This window comes from Diaporthe citri, assembly GCF_014595645.1.
Source record: "Diaporthe citri strain NFHF-8-4 chromosome Unknown scaffold_7, whole genome shotgun sequence".
Classification (NCBI taxonomy): domain Eukaryota; kingdom Fungi; phylum Ascomycota; class Sordariomycetes; order Diaporthales; family Diaporthaceae; genus Diaporthe; species Diaporthe citri.
Window position 1 is genome coordinate 1,524,324 of NW_025064852.1, and position 23,921 is coordinate 1,548,244.

The 23,921-nt window shown below is 45.0% G+C and overlaps 7 protein-coding genes across 7 annotated transcripts; 4 read left to right on the forward strand and 3 right to left on the reverse strand.

Moving 5' to 3' along the window:
* Positions 1-208: 208 nt before the first annotated feature.
* INS49_013659 (uncharacterized protein) lies at positions 209-2,314 on the forward strand (the record flags this gene model as incomplete). Its single annotated transcript, XM_043174356.1, has 4 exons — positions 209-243; positions 329-418; positions 492-1,888; positions 2,043-2,314. 4 exons carry the CDS (start codon positions 209-211, stop codon positions 2,312-2,314), a joined length of 1,794 nt encoding a protein of 597 aa, XP_043021301.1.
* A 1,069-nt stretch (positions 2,315-3,383) lies between these two features.
* On the reverse strand, positions 3,384-3,730 carry INS49_013660 (uncharacterized protein; the record flags this gene model as incomplete). Its single annotated transcript, XM_043174357.1, has 2 exons — positions 3,384-3,559; positions 3,619-3,730. 2 exons carry the CDS (start codon positions 3,728-3,730, stop codon positions 3,384-3,386), a joined length of 288 nt encoding a protein of 95 aa, XP_043021302.1.
* A 1,883-nt stretch (positions 3,731-5,613) lies between these two features.
* INS49_013661 (uncharacterized protein) lies at positions 5,614-6,345 on the forward strand (the record flags this gene model as incomplete). Its single annotated transcript, XM_043174358.1, has 1 exon — positions 5,614-6,345. The coding sequence occupies one exon, from the start codon at positions 5,614-5,616 to the stop codon at positions 6,343-6,345; it is 732 nt and encodes a 243-aa protein (XP_043021303.1).
* A 6,201-nt stretch (positions 6,346-12,546) lies between these two features.
* INS49_013662 (uncharacterized protein) lies at positions 12,547-14,697 on the reverse strand (the record flags this gene model as incomplete). The annotated part of the gene is made up of 2 exons (XM_043174359.1): positions 12,547-12,956; positions 13,365-14,697. 2 exons carry the CDS (start codon positions 14,695-14,697, stop codon positions 12,547-12,549), a joined length of 1,743 nt encoding a protein of 580 aa, XP_043021304.1.
* A 2,284-nt stretch (positions 14,698-16,981) lies between these two features.
* On the forward strand, positions 16,982-17,885 carry INS49_013663 (uncharacterized protein; the record flags this gene model as incomplete). Its single annotated transcript, XM_043174360.1, has 2 exons — positions 16,982-17,542; positions 17,613-17,885. The coding sequence occupies 2 exons, from the start codon at positions 16,982-16,984 to the stop codon at positions 17,883-17,885; spliced, it is 834 nt and encodes a 277-aa protein (XP_043021305.1).
* A 2,483-nt stretch (positions 17,886-20,368) lies between these two features.
* INS49_013664 (uncharacterized protein) lies at positions 20,369-21,248 on the forward strand (the record flags this gene model as incomplete). Its single annotated transcript, XM_043174361.1, has 3 exons — positions 20,369-20,434; positions 20,499-20,520; positions 20,725-21,248. The coding sequence occupies 3 exons, from the start codon at positions 20,369-20,371 to the stop codon at positions 21,246-21,248; spliced, it is 612 nt and encodes a 203-aa protein (XP_043021306.1).
* Positions 21,249-21,823: 575 nt separating this feature from the next.
* Positions 21,824-23,386, reverse strand: INS49_013665 (uncharacterized protein; the record flags this gene model as incomplete). The annotated part of the gene is made up of 2 exons (XM_043174362.1): positions 21,824-22,674; positions 22,747-23,386. The coding sequence occupies 2 exons, from the start codon at positions 23,384-23,386 to the stop codon at positions 21,824-21,826; spliced, it is 1,491 nt and encodes a 496-aa protein (XP_043021307.1).
* Positions 23,387-23,921: the final 535 nt, after the last annotated feature.

Here is a 23,921-nt window from a genome sequence, read left to right on the forward strand (position 1 = left end):
TGCTCGTCTGCACTGGCCGACCCCACATGAAGAGCCAGAGCACTTGAGCGAGCTTCAGCAAAAAATTCGGCCGACAACTTTTTTTTCTTGCTCGGCATCACGACCCTTTCCTCCCAACCCACCACACAACCCGCCTTTGCGCGCCTTACTAACCCCCTTGGAGGACAATATCTAGGAAAGCGCAAGGGCATTTTTCAATTTGTTTAACATGCCTCTTTTCGTTCTCTCCGAGACGAGTGTAGGGTAAGCTGCACCAATTCCTGGCGCGAGCGAGCGCATGCACCTAGAATATCCTTGGACCATGGGTTGCTGACTTGCGTGCCAACAGCTACGCCTTGTTCAAGGCCAAGGACAAGAAGCTGCTAGACGACAGCGAGCTCAACTCCCGTCTCCAGACCGCCGAACAGATCAACAATGAGTACGTGCAATTATTTCCGTCCTATGTCAAGACCACGAGCCCCACGCGAACGGACCGTCTAACAAATCCACAGGCTGAAGCTCAAGGAGATCGTAAAATGGGACAACGCCGCCACCGGTCTCGAGGAAGTGGCTGGCCTGGTCGAGGGCAAGGTCACGCCCCTGCTCACCAAGCTGCTCGAGTCCATCAAGGACGAGAAGAAGGCCTCGCTCGTCGTGTCAGATGCCAAACTGGGTACCGCGATCAACAAACTTCCTCAATTCAACATCACCCCCGTCGCCGACTCCTCCACCCACGATCTCTACCGTAACATCCGAGCACATCTTACCGACCTCGTCCCCGGTCTGGAGTCTGAAAACCTCAGGAGTCTCGCACTTGGTCTGTCACATTCGCTTTCTCGGCACAAGCTGCGATTCTCGCCTGACAAGGTCGATGTCATGATTGTTCAGGCTATCTCTCTACTTGACGACCTCGACAAGGAGCTCAACACATATGCCATGAGGGTCAAGGAGTGGTACGGCTGGCACTTCCCCGAGCTGGGAAAGATCCTGAACGACAACCTCGCCTACGCACGAGTCATCCTCGCAGTTGGCATGCGTACCAGCACAGCCAGCACAGACCTTTCCGACATCCTCCCCGAGGAGATAGAGACCGCTGTCAAGGCTGCCGCCGAAGTCAGTATGGGTACCGAGATCAGCGAGGAAGATTTGCTGAACATCACAATGCTGGCTGATCACGTCGTCCGATATACCGAGGTTCGCGCACAGCTGTCGAGCTACCTCGAGTCCAGAATGAAGGCTATTGCCCCTAATTTGACAGAACTTGTTGGAACTCTGGTCGGCGCGCGTCTCATTGCCCACGCCGGCTCTCTCATGAGCTTGGCCAAGAACCCCGGTTCCACCATTCAGATCCTTGGTGCCGAGAAGGCGCTGTTCCGTGCTCTGAAGACAAAGCATGCCACACCCAAGTACGGTCTTATCTACCACTCTTCCCTCGTCGGTCAAGCCACCGGCAAGAACAAGGGCAAGATTGCCCGTCAGCTCGCTGCCAAAACTGCTCTAGGTATCCGTTCGGATGCCCTCACCGAGTGGGTTGATGAGGAGGGCAACGAGGTCGATGAGGACGAGCGAGCGTCGTTTGGTGCCGCCGCTCGCGCGAAGGTCGAGAACAACCTGAGGAAGCTGGAAGGAAAGCCCCTGGTTGCCAAGGGCATTTCCGTGGGTCCTAATGGACAGGCCGCTGCTCAACCATCCAAGTGGGATGTCAAGGAGGCCAAGAAGTACAACGCCGACGCTGATGGTCTCGAGGCCGAGTTTGCATCAGTTGAGATTGCTGGAAGCGATGCTGGCAAGAAGGAGAAGAAGGACAAAAAGGACAAGAAGGATAAGAAGTCAAAGAAGGAGAAGCCTCTTATCGAAGAAGTTTCAGACGAGGAGATGGCAGATGCTCCCGCTCAGAACGGAGCTGCAGGTACGACACTCACACCCATCCCCCTTATTCCACCTCACTTCCGCCGACAACGGTGGTGTCCACGAGTCCCGCGAGGAGATTCAGAAGAGAAATGGGCACGAAGCTCATCTGATCGCGTTGAAATCACCTGCTGACTCTCTGACAGCAACCCCAGCCAAGTCTAAGACACTGTCTGAAGCCGACTTTGAGAAGTATGCTGAGGCCGCCGGCATCTCGGTGTCCAAGTTCAAGCGCAAGTATGAGCGCGGCGATGTCGAGCTGGCTGAGGACGGCACGCCCAAGGTGCTCTCCAAGAAGGAGCTCAAGAAGCTCAAGAAGGCCGAGGAGAAGGCCGACTCCGACGGGTCGCTCAAGAAGAAGCGCAAGGCCGACGCGGACGGAGAGGAGAAGCCCAAGAAGAAGAAGAACAAGACCACCGACGCATAGAAGTGGTCGCCTCATGATAAATTGAAGGTCAAAGATCACGGGCGTTAATCTTTTTCTCTCTTGCCACTGGGCTATACTGGGTCATTGTATGATACTATGCATATCTTCCTGCGGCCTTCTTCTCACCTTTCCAATCCTTCTGGCGTGTTGTGAGAGATATCCTCTACGGCGTTTTGGGCGTGGCATCCGGCGGCTCAGGAATAGGGACTGGGGTGTGTGCTTTGGTTTAGAAATTTTGAGTTGCTCTGAAGAAAACTGGAACTACTCTTGTTGAGATATTCTGTCATAATGTACCGCGGGGGGTTGGGGCCTGGCAATATTCCTCGAGGTCATGATTGCTTTGGACAGTGGACGCTTGGCTTCTCAGGATCAACTCTTGGATGGCGCTGGCTTGGGCGTCTGCACCCCCTCCCGGCAGCCGCTACCTGGCTTCTCTGAGCTGTGGCATCTTGGCTCATCACGAAGCGAGGACGTACATTCAAATACAGTTTCAAAAGTTATCATATTGTCTTCTTAATCTGTGCAAATCTGTGACCTCTTATGAGACAGCTTCTAAATATGTTCATTTCCAGTGGCATGAAGTTGATGCTATGCACAATGGTACTCAGATAGACAGGTCGACATACTGCAGTTCAATCTTAAAAAGACATCAGGTCAGCTGTTCAAGTTGTGTGCCATTTTAAGAAGGGCGACTGTGGGCAGCAGTTCTCATGGCCAGGCGTACAGTACTCGGGTGCTCATATCCTGCACAGCTGACAGTATTCTCAGGTGTTGTCGAGGGGATTGGAGCACTTCTGTGCCGCTGTAGTTGCACACAGCATTGGCTACTAACGCCGTGTCACACAGCTAAAGGTCTGGGCAAATTTTGAATAACAACACACCTGGAATGAGACAAAGGGTAGTCCCTAAAAGCCGAAAATAGGAGCTTTGTTGGTGCCTATCTAAGTGGTAAACTCTTGTAAAGAATGGAAAGCCTCGCGCTATTCCCCATCAACATAATGGGTGCGTAGCTGGTTCCACTGTGGTTTGATGAGAGGGCATTGCCCTTTTCGGTCTCTGATGAGACAATTTAGCAGTGGTCACTGCGACCAGATCCACCGTCCTGGCAGGTGCCGCAGTACTTGATGAAGCTGATGTCCCCGTTGTTGCCTCCAATACACATGAAGAGAGATTGATTGATGTGGTTGGAGTCAGTCGACTGCCTGTTGGTTAGGAGTGCAGCATTGATCTGGTTATAGTAATTTCCTGTACCGATTTAGCATTTCTCTGTGACCACATGCAGTTTAACAAAGACAGAGACCAACCTTTCCTCAGGAGACCATAGCCACAGTAATTGAGCCCCGGAGTGCAGTTGTCTGCCTGGACAAGTGGGGTGAAAGCTACAAGGGCAGCAGTGATGAGAGTTGTGGTCTTCATGGTGAAGGTCTGTTTCGGCTTGGATTCTAGAATTGCAGAGAAGATTGAGATTTGGGTGAGTGCTTTGACTATTTCTGAACTCTGAAGACCGGCAGTGGGAGCGTTTTTATATTGCCACCGGCCAAACACACACACACAGTTCAAAATTATTGGCTTGATCCTTCCAGCAACACAAGCTCCCCAATGAGATCACTTGCTAACGCTCTAGGCTCAGTGGGGAATGCGAGGTGAGACAATGGACAAATACAGATGCATTCACATGGTAATGACTTCACCCAGGTGAGGGAATTTTCATGTATTAGGTAAAACTAACCCATCTGTCTTCAATGGTCTTTGTTGATGACTGCACATGTATGGCTCGGAGTGCTCGGGGCGCCAACTGTCTCGGAAAACGTACCATGTCCCAAAAGTTTGTAATGTTGGCTAACTGTCAGCTTACGATTTGAACAAGAGTTTGAAAAGTATCCATCTCAATGGTCGGGATAGGAAGAAACTATAATGTCATACGAGACAGTTTACTTAAGTAATCGTGCGATGCTCGGCTTGTCATCTCGCTCCCGTGTCTTGCCTTCCTGCACAACATTTGGCCCGAGACAAAGCAGGCTCTTTTGGCTTATTTTTGCCGTTTTGATTATGGCGCGCTGTCCTTGTGAAGCACTAATTCATTGTTGCAGAGTGGACAAGGCAGTTGGGTGGCAATTGTGTGCACTGCTTGGTGGTCACGAATCTCAGGGAAGTAGCATGAGGAATGAGTTGCAGCTGTATCATCGCCTCGCAGTCATTGTTATGCCAGTATCTGTGACTGTTGTGGGCCTGGATTCAGCAGTATGTGTAGTTCTTTGGTGATTTAATATAAAATGTGCCGGTTGATAGATGATTAGGCAGTGTAATGTCCAAAAGGAAAGGATCATAAAATAACTATCTCGCCTTACACGGTAAATTATGAGAAAGCTTTCAAGATCCGGGCCCATTGGATGATAGTTATCTTAAAAATGGTGTGTGGCATCTAGGGTTGCCACCCTGGACTGCATGCAGTCTTCTGGACCTCTATCAGAGGATGTTACCATCCCAGCTTTGGGAGTCAGATGAGACAGGTGTGACAGTCTTGGACGGCAATCAAAATGAATCCAGGCCAACTTATCGTTCCAAGCAACTGGTTCTTTCTTTTGGCTGTATTTGTGATCCTGGGGCCTTTTTGGTACCAGTACGGCGCACGTGGAAATTGACCTGGAGCAGATCCAATAATGACGTTCTTGATTTGGATGAACAAGCTGGCTATTTGATGTTATAGTGAGTGGGTAGGCCTCTGCTTGAGACCTCTGCAGCCTTGATGGAGGGTGAGGCTTCGTAACGCAGATTCGAAGGATCCAGTCTTCGATGTCACGTTGAGTGGCGCTATTGGGCTTTAAGTAGACCAGCAGCCAGCTCTCAAATCTGGTCTGGGGTGCGTCTACTTGTTTCATGTGCCTCATCGGCGCCAACCAAGATCTCCTTGGCAAGCACAACCAGGCCCCCAAATCGCCGTACCACTAGGATTGTTTGCATTCTCGAAAGAATTGAACAGCATCTCTTCCACAAATCTTACGCTCTACGGGTCTCGAGTTGTAGCCTTGGTGAGCGCAGATTCTTCCTTGTCAAGTGCCACGGCACGACTTTGGATCTCTACTTGGGTGCTCTCTCAATCCAGATGTCGTGTTGGGCCACCAACCGTTTGGACCTCATCGAAACGCCTGGAATGGATCAGTCTACCACTTCAAGCCAACTCAATGTGCATGACCAGCACCAGCCTGAGACATCAGGTGGAGGAGAGGAGCCCATTGCAAATTACTCCCAGAAGATAGTATACAAACGATCCGAAGTCTGGGATCAAACTTCGCGAAATCATGCTGGCGGGCGAAGGTATCCTTAACCCAGACACGCTCGAGCAAATCAATTTCGGCAATCAAGGCTATATCTATAAATGCGGCGGCAGCTTCGCATACAAGCAGCATGGGCGAGACGAAGAATTCAGGCTCATGGTTGACGCGGGGGAGTCGTCTATCACACCTTATTCCCGCTTACGACACATACAAGACTTTGTCGCCGTCGACGGCATCATCATGGAGCTAGGTTCGCCTTTGGAAGTAAGGCGCATAACTTCGCCGTCCGAACGGAGAAGGGTCAAAGACGACATGGTCTCTCTCGTCACTCGATTACATGCGAAAGGGATCGCCCATGGTGATGTCGGACCGTCCAACTTCCTCTGCGCTCAAGACGGTACCCTCCGCCTGTGCGACTTCGACACAGCTTTCTACCTCGACGGCCGTCCACAGGAGTGGGAGGGCGGCTGCAGCCCGCAATACATCTCGCCCAACAGGGGCTATCCGGATTGGAAGCTCCCTTCGATTGAAGATGACATGTACGCCCTTGGTGTGAGCGTGTGGGAACTGTACACTGGACGAACGGCGATGGAGAAAGAGTATGATGATCTGGAGGATCTGATACCGAGAGGATACGCGGTCGACGTCAACGCGGTGGAAGATTTGGAGGTCAGGTCTTGGGCCAAGGAGCTCTTGGTTGCTGGAGGCGCTCGGATCTTCGGGGCACTTCCTGAAGAGGGCGAGTCTGGGACTTGATTGGGACGTCGGACTTTCAGTGCCATGTTTGGTTGAGCACAGTGAAGTATCGAAAGCAAGTGTTCTGCCTCTATGCCTGAACAGCATTGCAGCTCGTCCTCTGTCGCTCGTCTTTCAATGCGCGATATGACGCAGTACCCAAAGTCAATGTCACTGTTGTATCTTCTTCGTTGACTGCCGGCTCTTTCCCCGTCCGGTATCTGTGTCCCCATATGATGCTTCCTGTGCCATGTACGTGATGAGTTCCATCTCCATTGTCGGAAGCCCAAACCAGGACTCTACCAGCCACCGAATCTTTCTTCTCGATGGGGGCCAGCATGTAAACCCTCCCACGTGTGCTCGTACAACCCCTAAACTGTACATGGGCGTCTTGTTGGAATATTCTAGATATCTAGGCTATTATTAATACGGGATATCCTTTTCCCCATATGTTTGCCACTGTATGGAGGATAATAACTATAAATAGGGGCCTTTCCTCCTGTTGAATAGATGTTAGCTAGCCTAATTGACTAAGCATTTAACGCTATTATTTAATAGGTTATAAGGCCTGGAGCTTACCTAAAACGGTAATGCTAACTTAATACGGAAAACGCATATTACGTAATACCCCTAATTGCTATTACTTCTTAAACCTTTTAAATAAGATAAGCTTTATACTTAAAACATACCTTTTAATTAATTACTTAATTAGGCTAATCAATAAGCCCTTAACCAATTAAATCGCCCCATTTAACATTATAAATTAACCTTATTTCTTAACCCAAAGCCTATATATAAAAACCATATCTTCTTTACTTAAATACTTAATTATTTTTTTATTAATATTTAACCTATTTATATAATTTATATATTATTTAAAAGCCTTTATTAAGAATAATAAGAGCATTTCTTTAAAATTTAAAAACTATATTAAATTAATACTAAAAATGTAAATTCCAATGGAATTATAATAATTCTTAAACTTCCTTAAAAATACTTAACTATATTTTAGCCATTTTTAATTTATAATACCTTAAAAATATACTATTTAAAAGCTCTTTTTCTTTTCTTTATAATTATATTACTTTAATACTTATATTTTTATTCCTTAACTTATTAAACTTATTTAAAATTTATTATATTTTTTTTTTATTATCTTAATTATCTTAATAAATACTTTATTTATTTATTTTAAAAATAGCATCCCTTAATAAGTATAATATTCTACTTTTTAATGAAATGGAAAACTATATATATTAAAGCATTAAAATTTAAGCTTAGCTTAAGAAAGAAAACGCTATTAAGAATAATCTTAAGAATCTTTTCTAGGGCTTATTTTTAGCTTAAAATAAAAGAGCCTTTATTAATATTAAACTTATATATAAGCAAGAGCTTATTATGTTTATAAAAGATATAAATAATGCTTAAGAAGTATAAGATATATTTAAATCTTATTATAAACTTTTTAAGTTTATAAGCTAATATTTACTTTATAAAAAGTTCTTTAATATTAGTTTTAATAATTTTAAAATTATAAAAGAATATATTAATAAGCTAAAGCTTTTTTTAAAGAATTTAAAGGCTAATGATATAATTCTTCCTAAATAAATTATAATTAGCTGGATTCTTTATAACTTAAATAATAAATATATTGGCTTTATTTAAAATATAACTTAGTTTTAAAAAAGATTTAAATGCCTATATAATTAAATCTCTCTTTTCTAGCCTATTAAATAAAAGTAAAGGGAAACCTTTTAAATTATTTAAAAAAGCTTTATATATAAAGGGCAAGAAAGATAAAAAAAAGATTGTTATATGCCCTAATTGTAAAATAAAGGGGCATACTTAAGAAAATTGCTATTTCCTTTATCCAAATAAGGCACCTGCTAACTAAAAAATAAATAAATAAAAAAAGGAAAAACTAAGTTTTTTAAGAAAGAATATAAGCTAAGAGAAATGAAAGAAAATACAAGAGCAACTCTTAACTTTATTAGCTAGCATAAAGTTTTCCACGGCTTTAAAAGGCGCTTAAGAAAAACCTATAGCCCATACGGCTATAAATAATTCAATAGAAAATACTAAATATAATAAAAATTTATTAAATCTCTTACAACTCTCTTTTAACAACCCAATGGAAATTAAGGTAAATAACCCTATATATACCCCCATATATATATATAACAACAATAGCAGCTAATAATAATAAATCTACAAGAAATCAACAATATATAAATTCCATAAAAATAGCCGTAAATACTGCTGCAAATATAATAAGTTTTAAAGATATACGCCTCTTTAACATTATATATATAACTAATAAAACCGTAAAATGGGGTAATGCAGGTACTATATCCATAAATAAAATAAGGAACTTAATAATTAAGTTTCCAAAAACAAATACTATAAAAAGATTTTTTAATATATATTATATACCTTTTCTAAGTTTAAATATACTTAAATATAAGTACATAAGTAATAAAATCAAACTAGAATTAAAAGGAAATACTATTAAATTATACTCTTAAGAAATAAATAAGCTAATAACTTAAGAATATTAAAAAGACGGCTTATATTTTATAAGAATTAACATAATAAAATAAATAAACAAACCTAAATATACTTTTTAAAATATATATATAACTTAACAAAATTTAAATATAAATAATAAAAATAAAAAAGAAATATATAAATAGCATTATAAACTAAGCTATATAAATATCCAAGCTTTAGAAATATTTCTTTAAAAATATAAAATAAATATATTAATAAATAAACCTATTTAAGAATATATAAGCAACTATAAAGTATGCTTAAAAGCTAAGCATATAACCAAAATAAATAAGACTAGCCTAAATAACTAAGTATATAATATACTTAAAAGAATATATAGTAATATAAGCGATCCCTTAAAACCTATATATAATAAATATAAATATTATATATTATTCCTTAATAAAAGAACTTAATATTTAAAAGTTTCTTTACTTAAAAATAAAAACAAAGCATTAAAAGCTTTTAATAATTATAAAAATAAGGCAGAAAATAAATATAATAAAAGAATAAAAGAATTCTTTACCAATAATAAAGGCAAATATATAAATAAAAGATTTAAAATCTTATTAAATAAATACTCCATAACTTATTATATAACGCCCCTATATACAAAAGAACTAAATGGCTTAATAAAAAGACTAAATCTAACTATAATAAATAAAGTTAAAAGTCTTTTATATATAGCAAATCTACCTATATATTTATAAGGAAAAGCAATAAAATATGCTATATATTTATATAATATTACACCCTATAAAAACCTAAGGTATAAGTGCCTTTATAAGGTAATAAATAAAAAAAAGCCTTATATAAATAACTTAAAATTATAAGGATTTATTATATATTTTTAAAATAATAATTATAAAACTAAATTAAAACTTAGAAATAAAAAGGGCATATTATTAAATATAGTCTTAAAATTAAATATATATTAAGTATAAGATATAAATAATAAAAAGCCTATATTAATTCAGGATATCCAAATATTAAAAGGGCAATATATAAATAATAACGATATTAATAATAACAATAATAATAATAATAATAACATATATATATTCCTAAAATTACAAAAACAAAGGGAAGAAAATTCCCCTCCTATTTTAAACAAAATAATAATCTAAGGGAATCCAAAAAACTATATATATACTATACAAGATACATTATTAAATAACTAAATATCTATATTAAATACCCAAGAAAATATATTAAAATACTGCTTAACTACAGCTAATATTAATAAACCTTCTTCTTTAAAAGAGATATTAAATAACCTAGAAAAACCCTTATAAGTTAAATCTATGCTAAATGAAATACATAATTTACAAAAACAAAATACTTATATAATAATGAATTTACCACCCAGCCGTACGACTCTAAGGGGGAAATGGGTATATAAAAAGAAATTTATAAATAACCCAGCTATTATAAAGCCTAGTTAGGTAGTAAATAATAAAAATAATACTAAATTTAAATCTAAATGGGTTATTCAGGGATATAACCAAAAATTAAGCATAAACTATTTAAAGACTTTTTCTACAATCTACCGCCCTAAGACCTATACTATGCTTTTAATAATAGCAATAAATAAAGGATATTATATATATAGTTATGACATTAAAAACGCATTTCTACACTTTAATATTGATTTTAAAATATATATAAAATTACCTGCATATATATATAATAAACCAAAATATAAAAATAAAGTTGCAAAACTAAATAAAGCTTTATATGGGCTAAAATAATTACCTATGCTTTAATATAAATACTTAAAAAATATATTAACCAAGCTAGGATTTATTGTTTACCCATATAATAAAAGGGTATTTATATACCTTAATAAATAAATTATATTTATATATCATGTAAACGATATTATTATTATAGGACTTAATAATAATAATATAAATTTAATAATTAATAAACTATATAAAAATATAAAACTAAATTTTTAAGGAGATTTAACAGATTTCCTTAAAAGCGATATATATATAAACAGAGAAGATAAATAAATAACTATAAACTAAAATAAATATATAAATAAAATATTAAAAAGATTTAATATAAAAGAAAAGGTTAAGAAAAAGGAAATAATCCCTTAACTTATATTATATACCCCTAATAGAAAATTAGAAAAATATACTAACCAAGCTAATAAAAATACTATAAAATTATATTAGCAATAAATAGGGTTTATATTATATACTAGCCTAAAAACAAGGCTAAATTTAACCTATTCTATAAACAAGTTAGCTAAATATATAGCAAACCTAGGGCTAGAGTATATAAAAGAATTAAATAAAATATAGGGATATATATATAAATTCCCACATATATCTAAAGTATATAATTACTTTGAAAATAATTTATAATTAATAAGCTATATAGATTTAAACTAAGGTAATGATATATTCATTGGAAAAAGCACCTTAAGTTATATATTTAACCTATATAATATTAATAATAATAATAATAATAATAAAATAAATCTCATAAGCTGGAATTCTTAGCTATAAAAAACACTAGCACTTTCCTTTATGGAAGCAAAATATATAGCATTAAGAAAAGCTATAAAAGAAGCTAAATATTTATATAATTTACTTGAATATTTTAATAATAATTTAAATATTAGCTTTAATCTTAAGCCCCCTACTATATATATAGATAATAATAGGGCTAAGAAATTAGCCAAAAATACTTTATTTTATAAAAAAACTAAATATATAAATATTGCATATTATTATATAAGAAAAGCAATAAAAAATAATAAAGTAATATTAAAATATATAGATTTTAAGCAGAATTTAGCAAACTGGCTTACAAAACTAATAAATAAACTACACTATAGAGAGTTTAAAGAAAAGTATAGTTTAATAGAAAAATAATATAAATATTAAGCTAGAGAATAGAGAGATTTTCCACTTATATTATAATGCGCGTAAAATAAATTAAGGTGTTTACTCTTTAATAACTAGGGTTAAGATTTTTTCCTTTACTTATAAAATATATAAATAAATAAAGCGGATTTGATTATATATATATATAATATTACCCTAAATACTGGAGGTTTTCCCCTAAAAGAAATAACTAAAATAATAAAGGTTTTTCCTGAAAAATAAGCGTTACTTATACGGCCTATATATACCATATATACACACAGTTACAATATACTTATACTGCGTTTATATACGTTTAATTCTACATAGAAAACGTATTTCCGTAGTGTATATAGTATAAATAAAATGATGTGTGACTTTAATATATAAAAATGCCGTGATATACCGTAGCTATTATAAAATAATTAGTAAATCCCATATAAAACTATAATTTAATATATAATACCCTATTGGCTACAAGTTTAAGTTTAAGTAACAGCAAATTTTTGGGTTTTTTGCCTAAATATATAAACACTTAATAAGTGAGTTTTTCCTTTTTATAAGGTTTTCTTACTATATAACTAAATATTCCTTTTTTATAAACTAAATCCCTTATATATAATAAATAAATAAATAAAAGGGAATTAGTTTAAGGGGGGCTGTTGGAATATTTTAGATATTTAGGCTATTATTAATACGGGATATCCTTTTCCCCATACGTTTGCCACTGTATGGAGGATAATAACTATAAATAGGGGCCTTCCCTCCCGTTGAATAGACGTTAGCTAGCCTAATTGACTAAGCATCCAACGCTATTATTTGACACGTCTGACACTCCTCCATCGAACTTCAGGTTGAACTGGTGATGATGCTCCCATTCTTTGCATCTGTCCCTTGCATCCATGTCCATACCGACCTCGTATGCTTCACAGACCAGCCTTCCACTCTCATCCACCTTCAGGGGCAGAGAGTTGCAGTTGGTGTCCATCGCAGGCGCATGTCTAGCCTCGGATCGCTTCTTGGGGATCCAGCAGGAGTTCGGAGAAGTCCCGCCTACATCGGCCAACAGCACCTCAGCACCAAGGGCGCCACAGCGCACCGCCTCGCGGTAGGCATCGTCCAGATCGCAGAGCCCGCCTGGTCTGAACCGTTCAGCCAATGCCGCCAGGCCCAGCACTCCGATGATCCGATCACGCTCGTCTGTGCACTTCCTCTCATGCGTAAGCTGGAGCAGCCTCCCCAGTGGTATTTGGATGACGGATAGATCCGGTGCCCAGTCATGCCGCCGACACGCCGCCCATGCCCGCATGTACGGTGTGGCATATGTCCCTGAACCCCCATAGTTATCTCTGCCGAACCCAGTGATTTGATGGTACGGCGGCAGCCCTACCTCGCACCTGACAGGTGCACCCTCCGTCGCGGCGTATGCCATGAAATCCAACCAGCATGCATTCAGTCCAGTTCCTGTATCTGAATTGACGACCTGAGGGTTCCTGCTTAGATACCCTTCCTGGAATGTCCAGACCCTGCTATGCCACCCGTCCTGTGCCCAGGTGCTCAGACCATGATAGCTTTTGAGTTGATCCGGAATAGCTACTAAGTGCCTACTTGGCTCGACCAAGGGCACTGTAGTAACCTGTTGTGCCGGACAAATCAAAGTGGTGTGAGCCCCAGCATAGTAGCTACCCATGTGAGACAACTCGGTAGCCTTCTCGTCAGTATCATTCTGGTTTATGCACAGCTTATCAATCCATAGACTTGAGGGACCTCCGACGATGGCCGCGCTGCGGCGCATGTTGGTCACCGTGTCCTCGCCTTTGAACTCACTCCACAAGTGAGATACCGCGGTAAACTGCTCGCCCATATCCGAAGAGCCAACCAAGCGCCTGGGTTGAACGAAGCATGCCTGGCTGTGCCGGCTGAGCTCACCCGTGTCCCAGCATAGTGGACAGAGCAGCGGCCCATGCTTATAAGACACTGGCCTCACCGCCGCTTGCATTCCCCCCTCTTTTAAGTCCACAAAGCCTTCTCGGACCGGTAGCAGAGCAAGTGTAGCCTTGAACATCTCTCTCGGCATCCATCCACCAGAGCCCGAGGGCTTAATCTTCCCACCGGCACCGGCGGCTTTGAACTCCGTGACGGCAGCTATGCCGATGCTCCAGGCCAGGATATCCCGCACTTGCTCGAACTCCTTCACCCACAGGTACGTGACGCTGTCGTAGGAAATTTCTCGCGATATCCCGCCCACGACGGTGAGGAGCTCCAGGGCAAGACCGACACGGCCAGTGCACCGCAGCAGTCGGTGGCTGCCCTCTTCGTACGACATGGTCGCCAGCATGGTCTCTCCAACCGCGACGACGACTTCCGTCTCCCTTTTTTCCTGGACTATACCAATGGTGAGCTCGCGCACAAGCGTCCACTTCTCGGCGGCATCATCCCCGCCGTCTTCAGAATCGGCAATGCTGCTGGTGAAAATGCACGTTTCGGTGGTGGCGTCCATCCTCTTCATCTGGCTGACCAGCCTCACCCGCGTCCGTGGTGTCTTCTCCGCCCCCGGCAATACCCGCTCCTTGCCCCAGCTCGCCTCGCGCTCCGCTCGCGCGGCCTCCGAGTTAGCGGACGCCTCGGTCACTTCGTCCAGCCGCAGCGTGGCCCAGGCCCGCTGGCTCTCGGCGGGGGTCAGCGGGCGCTCCTTTAAATCTCTGAGCACGGCTCTCCCGGACGCGGCCTCTACGAAGGCCTTGTATTTCTGCAGCGTGCGCTCTTGGTACATGTAGCTCGGGCTCCCGTGCCAGTCGGCCTTGTCCAGGCTGATGCCAAGGTCTGCGGCGCTGGACGCGGCATCCTCGTAGTAGGGCATGGGGTCACAGTTGCACTCCCATAACGCAGATGCGCATTGATGAACCCGCCAGCGGTTGCCTTTCTTTACTGCAGTTTCCATTCCGTTCTAGGTCTCCAGAGATGTCAGAAATTTTGCAGCAGGCGTGGGAAGGAAATCGTAATGAGCAGTGTGTTTGCCTGAGAAGAATTTCGGCAGGTGTCAGATAAGAATGGAATATCATGTCACGTGATTACTGCATCCCTAAACGCATTTAAACAGTGTAAGTCTTGGCAAGCATTACTCTTTCTAGCGAGTACGTCTATGCTCCTGACCTCTAGACATCTGGATGCCACGGAATATATCTGGTCTGACTGCCTGAACCATCAGTGATATTTGCAACTACAGCAGCTTTCACGAAATGGATCGGCTCACATCCCGGTCTGTCTAGAAAACAGTACCACGGTCTTCCTTTTCCTCCTGCTGCAGATCCTTGGCATTGATATTCCTCCAGAACTGAACCGCCACATCCAATCAGCGGCCTGAGAGCGGACCCAACAATGGCCATCTTCATGCCGACATCGCCATATGCCGCGGTTTTATATTTGAGCCAGTTCAGAATTCGGCAGTGAGGAGACTGGAAGCAACTTGTAACTACTATATATAGATCTCTTGCGCCGCATACCCCATTGTTGGGAATTTTTGAGAAGGTATTCGCAGGAATTGGCGGGATTCAAATAACTAGAACCAACATCATAGGAGCCGAGAAAGCAGTCCAATGGCCGCGTGTTGGCTACAAGGCGAAGGCTACTACAAATACCGACAGCCGTTTCAGTTGTTCTAGCCCTGCGAATCGCCGCGGCCCGGAATTCAGTAAGGGTGAGTGAGAGATTTCCAACCATTCCGTGCGATTTTCCCGTCACGATCATCGGTTCCATACAGAGGTTTTACTCACGTGGTTTGCAGGCACTCACCTAAACCCGAATCAGTACCTGGTCGCCCAGTTTGATGGGCACTTCACGCAGCCGAGGCCGCAACCCAACCTTCGCCGAATAATGCACCTCGCGAAGTGTCACACACATTTAGCAGCCTGGCAGCTTACCATGCCAGTTTCTCTTGCATAGGATGTAACCTAAGTGAGCTAGTTTCTGCAGGTCATTCTCTGGTCAGGGGATGTAACATGTGGATCTGGAACAGGAGAACAACAATGCTACATAGGTGTCCCCCAGCATCTGCTGTTTGTCTAAAAAGAAGCGGGCCGGTGCCACTCGGAAGTATGTGTCACTGAGCAGGGGAAAAGCTTTTCCCAGGATCGTGTTAGAGAAGGCGGAGTTTACCTTGAACAAGGGCGCTTCGCTAGGTGGCCTCATTGGCCAGGAGGACGGAGCTCGTCCCAAGAGGCTGTTAGGGTTGCATAATGACAGGCGTTCGGCCCGAAGACAGAAAATCAGCGTGCAGATCCAAGTGCTTAAGTTTGAGGTTATTCTTGATCGCCTTGATCGCTTTGGGCACTGGGGTTTGAGGAGCAACCCATGCTGAGTTCAGGAGGCTGGTTCGAGGTCTGTGACAGCCCTACACCCCGGCGAAAGACCCCTATCCCTGTGCACAGCCAGTGATTATCGAGATCTTCCCGCCAAGCGAGCGGGTCTAACCATTGATCTGGACAGCCCAGGATAGCCCGGATTTAAGCCACACGAGCCTCCACTGCCGCTGCCACTGGCTTGCCAAGACGAAACGTCCTATGCTTCCGACGACACCTCACCTGAACTCGCTCGTCTGAGAGTCAGACACAGATGACGAGGCCGGCCGCTCTGGGTATACACCACTGGCACGTCTGCGCGCTTTTCTTTCCCCATCCAACAACCGCCGCAGTCTCCCCGCTGTAACAACTGGGTCTCTTTTTCGACGCGCTCCACATTTTGAAAAGACAAACTAGTCGCTCGGGCCCCAGTCCGGGTTGTGGGAGACGTCGCCATGGGCAGACGCCTGCAGACGAAAAGATGAGATGAGACTGCGTTTCGGAGTCAAGATGGTTTCTGTCCATGGGGACGCTGAGGAGATGCAGCGAGCCGGAAGTCGGAGGTGGCTCGAAGTAGGCAGGCTGACGCGGCCAAGCACCGATGGGATGGGATGCTCTTGGGCTCAAAGACGTCTCATATAAAGCCAGTGAGGCCGCTTGTTGATTCTGTGATCTGAATTGAATAGTATCATCTATCTCGAACACATCACCGCAGCATCAGTCTCTATTAACCTTTCCGATTTTCCTCTTCTTTTTCTTCTAACGGCCGGTTCCGTACGCTCTGGTTCAGCTGTTTGCTATTACTACTTACTGTTTTCACATAACATTTGTTAATCGACTCATCACTTGTTTGTCTTCTGTCTTCAGAACAACCGCCTAACAGTCAACATGAAGTTCCTCTCCGCCCTCGTTCTCGCTATGGCCAGCGTGGCCATCGCCAAGGACGGCAACAACACCGACGGCACCTCGACCAAGTCTCAGTGCAAGCAGGTCTCCCAGCTTACCAAGTTCATGGACATCGCCGGCAACTCGACCAAGCTCGACAAGATCACCAATGGCAACGCCACCAAGGCTGCGGACATCCAGGCAAAGGCGTCTCAGGCATCGACCAAGTTGACCGAGCTCCAGAGCAACGCGACCCTTATGACCGCTTGCGACCAGATCTTCGCTGTCCAGGACACCGAGGACGCCTGCGAAAAGATGCAGGGTCTCCAGAAGCTCAACGCTCTCATTGCCAACCAGACCGCTCTGGACGAGAAGACCAAGGGCAACACCACCAAGGCCGACGCGATCAAGGCCAAGGCGCAGGAGAAGGCCGCAGACCTCACCGCCATGGAGGGCAACGCCACCCTGACGAGCTTCTGCGCCGGCTTCAACGACAAGCAGTCCTGCAAGGCCATGGCCAGGCTCGCCAAGGTGCAGGAGTTTGCTGCCAATACCACTGCTCTTGTGAGTTTACATTCATCATTTCAAGTCACTTGGGGACTGCTGTTCAGTCTACTAACGCGACCTGATACAGAACGAGAAGTTCAACGGAGACGCAGACAAGATCTCCAAGTTCCAGGCCAAGCTCAGCAGCAAGGCCGAGAAGGTCAACGCCCTCATGAGCAACAGCACCCTCATGGACACCTGCAATAGCCTCGGAATCACAACCGCCTCCACCACCACCGGCGCCTCCACCTCGGGCTCCACCGACAACAAGAAGAGCGCGGCTGTCAGCGTCAACTCTCTGGGCGCCGGACACGTCCTGGCCCTCGTCTCCGTCTTTGCCTACGCCGTGGCCATGCTCTAGGCGCCAGGAATTTTGGGGGATTTGGGAGTGGTGTGAGGGCTTCAATGTCCGAGTTTGGGGAGTGTAATCAGGTCGTGCTGCTTAAAACCTGACTGAGCTCATTTTCGTGATGAGCTGGACATGGAACGTCAAGGCTGGCTGATGATTGTGGTGAGGCGAGAGCAAATAAGTTCAGGGCGTCCGCCTGAGATACGATGGAGTACAGTCTTTACTGGCCCATGCAGAAGCATCTGAGAGGGGTTGGAAGATGCACACGACATTGCTAGGTCCATGTAACTAAGCTGACATTATCGTCAGAATGCGTCTTATCGAGTTGATGCCATAAGAGCCCGTCTCGTTAGTCCTAATCGTTGCTTTTGTACTAGAATGAAGCAATGTCGGATCCCAATCCACTTAGTTCTAGGCTGCCTATTTTACGCTGAAGCCAATCATCGCGCACCTCACGCCTGTCCGATGTTGAGAGTAATCTGCAACGGATTGCAGGCTTGCTCTTAACTCACGCAGACGACAGCGTTGAATTTCCCCATCGCAGATGCTGACCGGGTCCGGCCAAGGCAGATCCACCCCTCTGACATTCCATGTTTCGATGCAATGTCCATTTTGCCGTTCCATCTCGTCCAGACTTTTCGCCCGAAAAGCCCTCCTGTCACGGCACAAGAAAGCCTATTGCGCCAAACACCCAAAAGAGGGACGCTGCAATGCCGAGAGCATTACCGTGGCTTCTAAAGTTGCACCTACGTACATACTGTAACAATAGCCACCCTTTAAGGTTTATTATCCCGATAAACCATTAAAGTTGCTGCTACCTTTCCGCTAGGTACCCCCTAACATAAATCTAAAGGCACTATTTCAAAGTTCTAAGTTAAGTTTTATTCAGCTTCTTGGTTGTGATTTGCTTTTCCTTCACATGGGTGGATCCAAGATCACGTCAAGCCCTTGTTTACGTAAGAAAACCCATGGCCAAAGGAAAAACAAAGTTACAAAGTTTGGCTTAAACTCAAAACCCCTAGGGAGGCATTACAAACTATCACGGCACAAAAAAGCCTATTGCGCCAAACACCCAAAAGAGGGACGTTGTGATGCCGAGAGCATTACCATGGCTTGCACCTATATACGTATTATAACACCTCCTATGCCATCGGCAGGGGTGTGTTTCCCCGCGCATGGAACTTCCTCTTCCCGTTCAACGGTCATTATGTTGTCTACGGATATATCTGATCTAGATAGACAGGCCTCCCTCAGCTCCACATCAAAATTACAGTAAAAGAGCTTGACGGTCTCCGCATGAGCCACGAATAACCAACAGGAGTACAATCGTGGTCGAGATGATTAACATTAACCAAGAATTCTTCCTATTCAAGTGCGACAGTCTTGCTTCTGAGTATCATTTGACTTGAACCCTCTCCATTTCAAGCGCCTGAGGCTCTATCAAATTACTGTTATTTTAGAAGTACTTTCATGATCTAAAGTAATACTGTAGTGATGCGATCCTTGACCACAGTCCGAGCCGGCAAGTCTCAGGAGTCACTCCAATTACTCAAGCATACTCCAAGGTGCGGATACCACAATTGGAGTGAGTTGCTACACGACTGGGTCTTCAGAAGGAAGTGGTGGTCGTGCCTCACCATCTGGTTTCGGGACCAACAACGGTTTGTATGCTTCATGCCCTACTGCTCTCCCTGAAGGCATTTTGCCAACGCCACTTTCATTATGCCACTGTTACAGTACGTATATAGGTGCAAGCCACGGTAATGCTCTCGGCATTACAACGTCCCTCTTTTGTGGTGTTTTGGCGCAATAGGCTTTCTTGTGCCGTAACAGCCACGAGGCGGGGAGGACATTAACCTGGGTCACATCAATCCTAGAAGTCAAAGAGAGGGTGAATCTGCCGAGATCCGAGCATCAGTAACTGCTGATGGGTACCTGATCAGATTGTCCGCAAGGCACGCCCTCAGCTGTCTCATGTATCTTTTGACCTCGTGCATACAGCCTTGGGCGATTCTGACTGACTGCGTTGGCTATGAATGAGACTGGAGATGTCGTTTGATTATATCGGCGACTGGATGAAATGCGACTGGAGAGAATGAAGACTGGAAAGATGAACTCGATACCGAGCGTTGGGAAATGAGAAAGCGAAATTGATAAACACCTGTCTATTCGTCTGGATAATATTTGGATTCTTTGCAAATTAGTTCAGCCGGCTCATGTGCTAACAAATTCAAGCCCACTTAGCGTTCAACAAAGCAGGGGAATGGGCAATTGGCCCGAGCAGTACTGGTGAGCTACTTCGGCCCACGTACTCCGCACTCTATGCACCGAGGTCCCCAACATCAGGAGGAGCCTTGGTCCGATTGATTAAGCGCAAGTCACACAGCCCACGCGTCATATCTAGCTTCTATCCATCTCTCCCGCTCAAGGCAACCCCACATCCTCCCTGCACACATCTCTTACTGCTCAACCGCAAGGAGACACTGTTCCTCACCATGAAGATCACACTCTATGTCGACGTCGTTTCTCCTTTCGCTTATATAGCCTACCACATCCTCAGGGTATGTCACATGCCCAATTTCAGCCACTGGGCTGCAAAGCTTTCCTCGCTTACATGCGTCACAGAACGACCCCGTGTTCAAGGGCTGTAAAATAACGTACATACCCATTTTTCTTGGGGGTCTCATAAAAAAGACTGGAAACACACCACCGATTCAGATCAAGAGTTCGTTCAAACCACCACCGCCCCTACTCAACTTCTACTCCCCAAGTGATAATGTGCTTCACTGAGGCGTGGGAGGGGATGTTCAGGTACCAGAGATGCACTCGACTAACGACTCATGCAACCCAGACAAAGACAAATGGATCAACAACGAGCGCCTCCGATGGGCAAAGTATTTCAACGTCCCAGTCGTGACTGACGTCCCCGAAGGCTTCCCTGCGAACACGTTGCAGCTGATGCGGACCGTCTGCGCGCTCGGCCACCTCGCCAGCCCTGACCAGCCTCAGCCATCAGTCGCCTCGCAGCCTGCCCAGGAAGCCACAATCAGGGGCCTCGACGCCTTATTCGAAGCCTACTGGGTTAAGAGCCGTGATGTCACCGACAAGAATGTCGTTGCCGACGTGCTCACGCGCGCCGGGTGGAAGGACCTCGCCTCGGTGTCTGAGGTCGCAGGCGGCGACGCCAAGAGGACTCTCATGGAAAACACGGACCGCGCGTTTGCGGACGGGGCGTTCGGGCTGCCGTGGTTCGTCTGTGAGAATGATCGCGGTGAGAGCGAGGGCTTTTGGGGCGTGGATCACCTGGGTGCTATGTTGGGCTTCTTGGGGCTGGAGAGGCCGGCTGGCCGAGGAGGATGGAAGGCACTGCTCTAGAAGGGCGTTGCCTCGGCAGCAGGGTCCACGTATCAGAATGTAGGATCTTGTTAATCTGGACTTAGATTGCTGGTCGGTCACACACGTGCGTTTTCTCCACGTAGGAGTATCTACTGCTGGTGGCAAACAAGATTGGGTAGCTGAACAGAAACAGGTCAAGTTGCGTACTCCGTCTCCAAATATCCGTCAAACTTATCTCATTGAGATATGTTCGCGCTGTTGAGGCATTTCTCGAGCGATTTCCTGGTTAGAGATGAGTATGGACCGAATGACCTACCAGCTATGTGTTAAGTTCGGGTTAGGCCGGTCTGATCCGAATGTCGTCAATCTGCTCTATTAGAGTACATTCTTCTAGCAAGACACTCCGAAAGGAGCTTGCCACAAGCTCATCCCCCTGTGGACAGATACTACCAACCCACAAGACGTATTTCATCAGCCTCTCCCTCGATCTTCGCCGCCCGAAACAGTACGACAGTCCTCGCCTCAATCTTCCCGTCAAAGATCCTCAGTCTGGTCCGTCATGTCTTCCAGCCCGCTACGGTCCCCCTCAATGAGCACCCTCGACATGGCCACCTTTACACACTCCAAGCCAAAGCGTGGACCACGTTCTCAACCGCCTGAAGCAACTGGACCTCGTACTTCAAGCAGCGACAGTGTCTCGTGTCCATGGTGCCGTCGACGAGCGAGATGTCCCACCCGTCAGCCCGCATAGCGAGGACCTGAATATCGTCCCTCGTGAATTGGGTGTACTTCTCCAGGTCGACGTCGTACATGCAGCGCTGCCACTTGCCGACAAGCTTGTGAGCTCGGTAGCTGACGAACCTCGCGGTCAGGATCGCGAGGTTCTCGGTGCTGGCGCCACGCGGCTGCAGGAAGGCGGCGACTTTTCTGGCGCTCACGATAGCAGCCCGCTCGATCGCGCCCAAGCCCGGGTCTTCACCGAAGACAAATGTGGAACCATTCAGGAGGGCCTTGATGTTGGTTGTACGGTAGAGCTTGTCGGGCGAGATGCAGTGGTACTTCGGCCCCGTGATGGGCCCGTAGAGCAGGTACTCGTCAGACCACGCGTACTCGCTCACATCCGCGCACCAGAGGTCTTCCGAGAACCAGACGTGGTCTTCCATGGAGGTGGTGTCGAGAACTGCGATGCTGGTTCCTCTCTCGTCCTTGTAATGGGAGAAGTGAATGGCCGTCCTCCAGAAGTGGGTCCACGAGCTGAAGGCTGATGCGCATCTATCCCAGCCCGTGAGGTGATCGTTGACCATCTCGCGGAGATCAGGAATGTCCCACATGTTCGTGGGTTCCTTGCCGTTCAGGAATGCGTGCGGGAACACCCCATTCGGGCCGTTCAGCCTGGGGTCCCCGCCTCCCCCGGACTTTGAGTGGAATCCCCTGAACATGATCCTTGGGTTGCCGGTCTTCGCATCTATAAAGAAATTCTGGTTAGTATGGGTGCTGTTTTGTGCTTTCATAGACTCAAGCCTCTATGTTCACTTACACGAAAGGAATCTCTTGGCGTCGTTCAGCGCCTCCTGCTCCTCGGCCTCCTCATCAGACTTGGTAGCAGAGGTCGAAGGTTCGTAAACCGTAAGTTCAGTCCGTCGTGCATCAAACGGGTAGAACATCACCCCGCCACGTTGAACCAACAGCCTGCCGGCTATCTTCTGAGGGTATGCTGGGAGGTGGTGCGTCGTAATCGCAGGTTTCTCGAATTTTACGATGGCCGTTACTGGTCCGCGCCAGACCGCGGACAAGTCGCTTCTGCACCATTCTTCCTCGAAGTTCCGCGTATCCCACCACGAGTTGTCTTCCCAACAAGGTGTGTAGGTGTTCCAACCCAGGACCTCAGGGGTGTCCCACGGTGTTAACAGGGACGGCCCATTGTCAACCCAAAGACTTCCAGTGGACCAGGGCCCCGTAGCATCAGCCGCGTTGTTGTTCATGGCCGGTGGAGATCCAACATCTGGCGTCCATCCCAGGGCGTCCGGGGTGTCCCATGGCGTCGAAAAGGACGGCCCATTGTCGACCCAAAAGTGACCAGTGGACCAAGGTCCAGTAGCAACCTTCGTCTTGGAGTGCTCCACCTTCTTGTGGTTTCCCGGTGCCCACACCATTGTTCGTGTGTCGCAAGTTGCCATGCTTCTTGTGTCGACACTGGAGGGTTTTTCTGTGGAGATCTCGAGATGGTCGAATAGGCGGAGGACTAGCTGCTTTTGATGCTGCAAATTGGTCAATGTTAGTCAAGACGAGTCAACCTGTAGGGGCCATGTAAGAAGCCATAGGGGTCGGTGCCCCTTGATACTGACCAAGATCAAGCAGCAAACAGTAAAGACTTTGTATCAGGCCACAGGATCAACGCCAAGTCTTCTGTTGATGAAGGCAAGCCAGGTCGAGTCGAGTTGAGTCGGTCTGATTTTGAGATAGTTGAAGAAGGAAATTATGCCTCGGGGCAGCAGGGTTTAAGTATTGATTCCTGGCCCATTTTGTAGAGAAGGTAAATCGTTTCAGTCGAGGGATGGTATTCCATTCTCTCTCACAATTCAATTTGATGCTAGTGAATTGGCTGTCGGGATATCAGATCACGGAGAAAGTGAATTTGTGCCTGGGAGTTAGTGGTCATTCATTCAAGATCGAATAGCAAAGTGAGTGAGTTTTTGGCCGAGAGCCACAGCC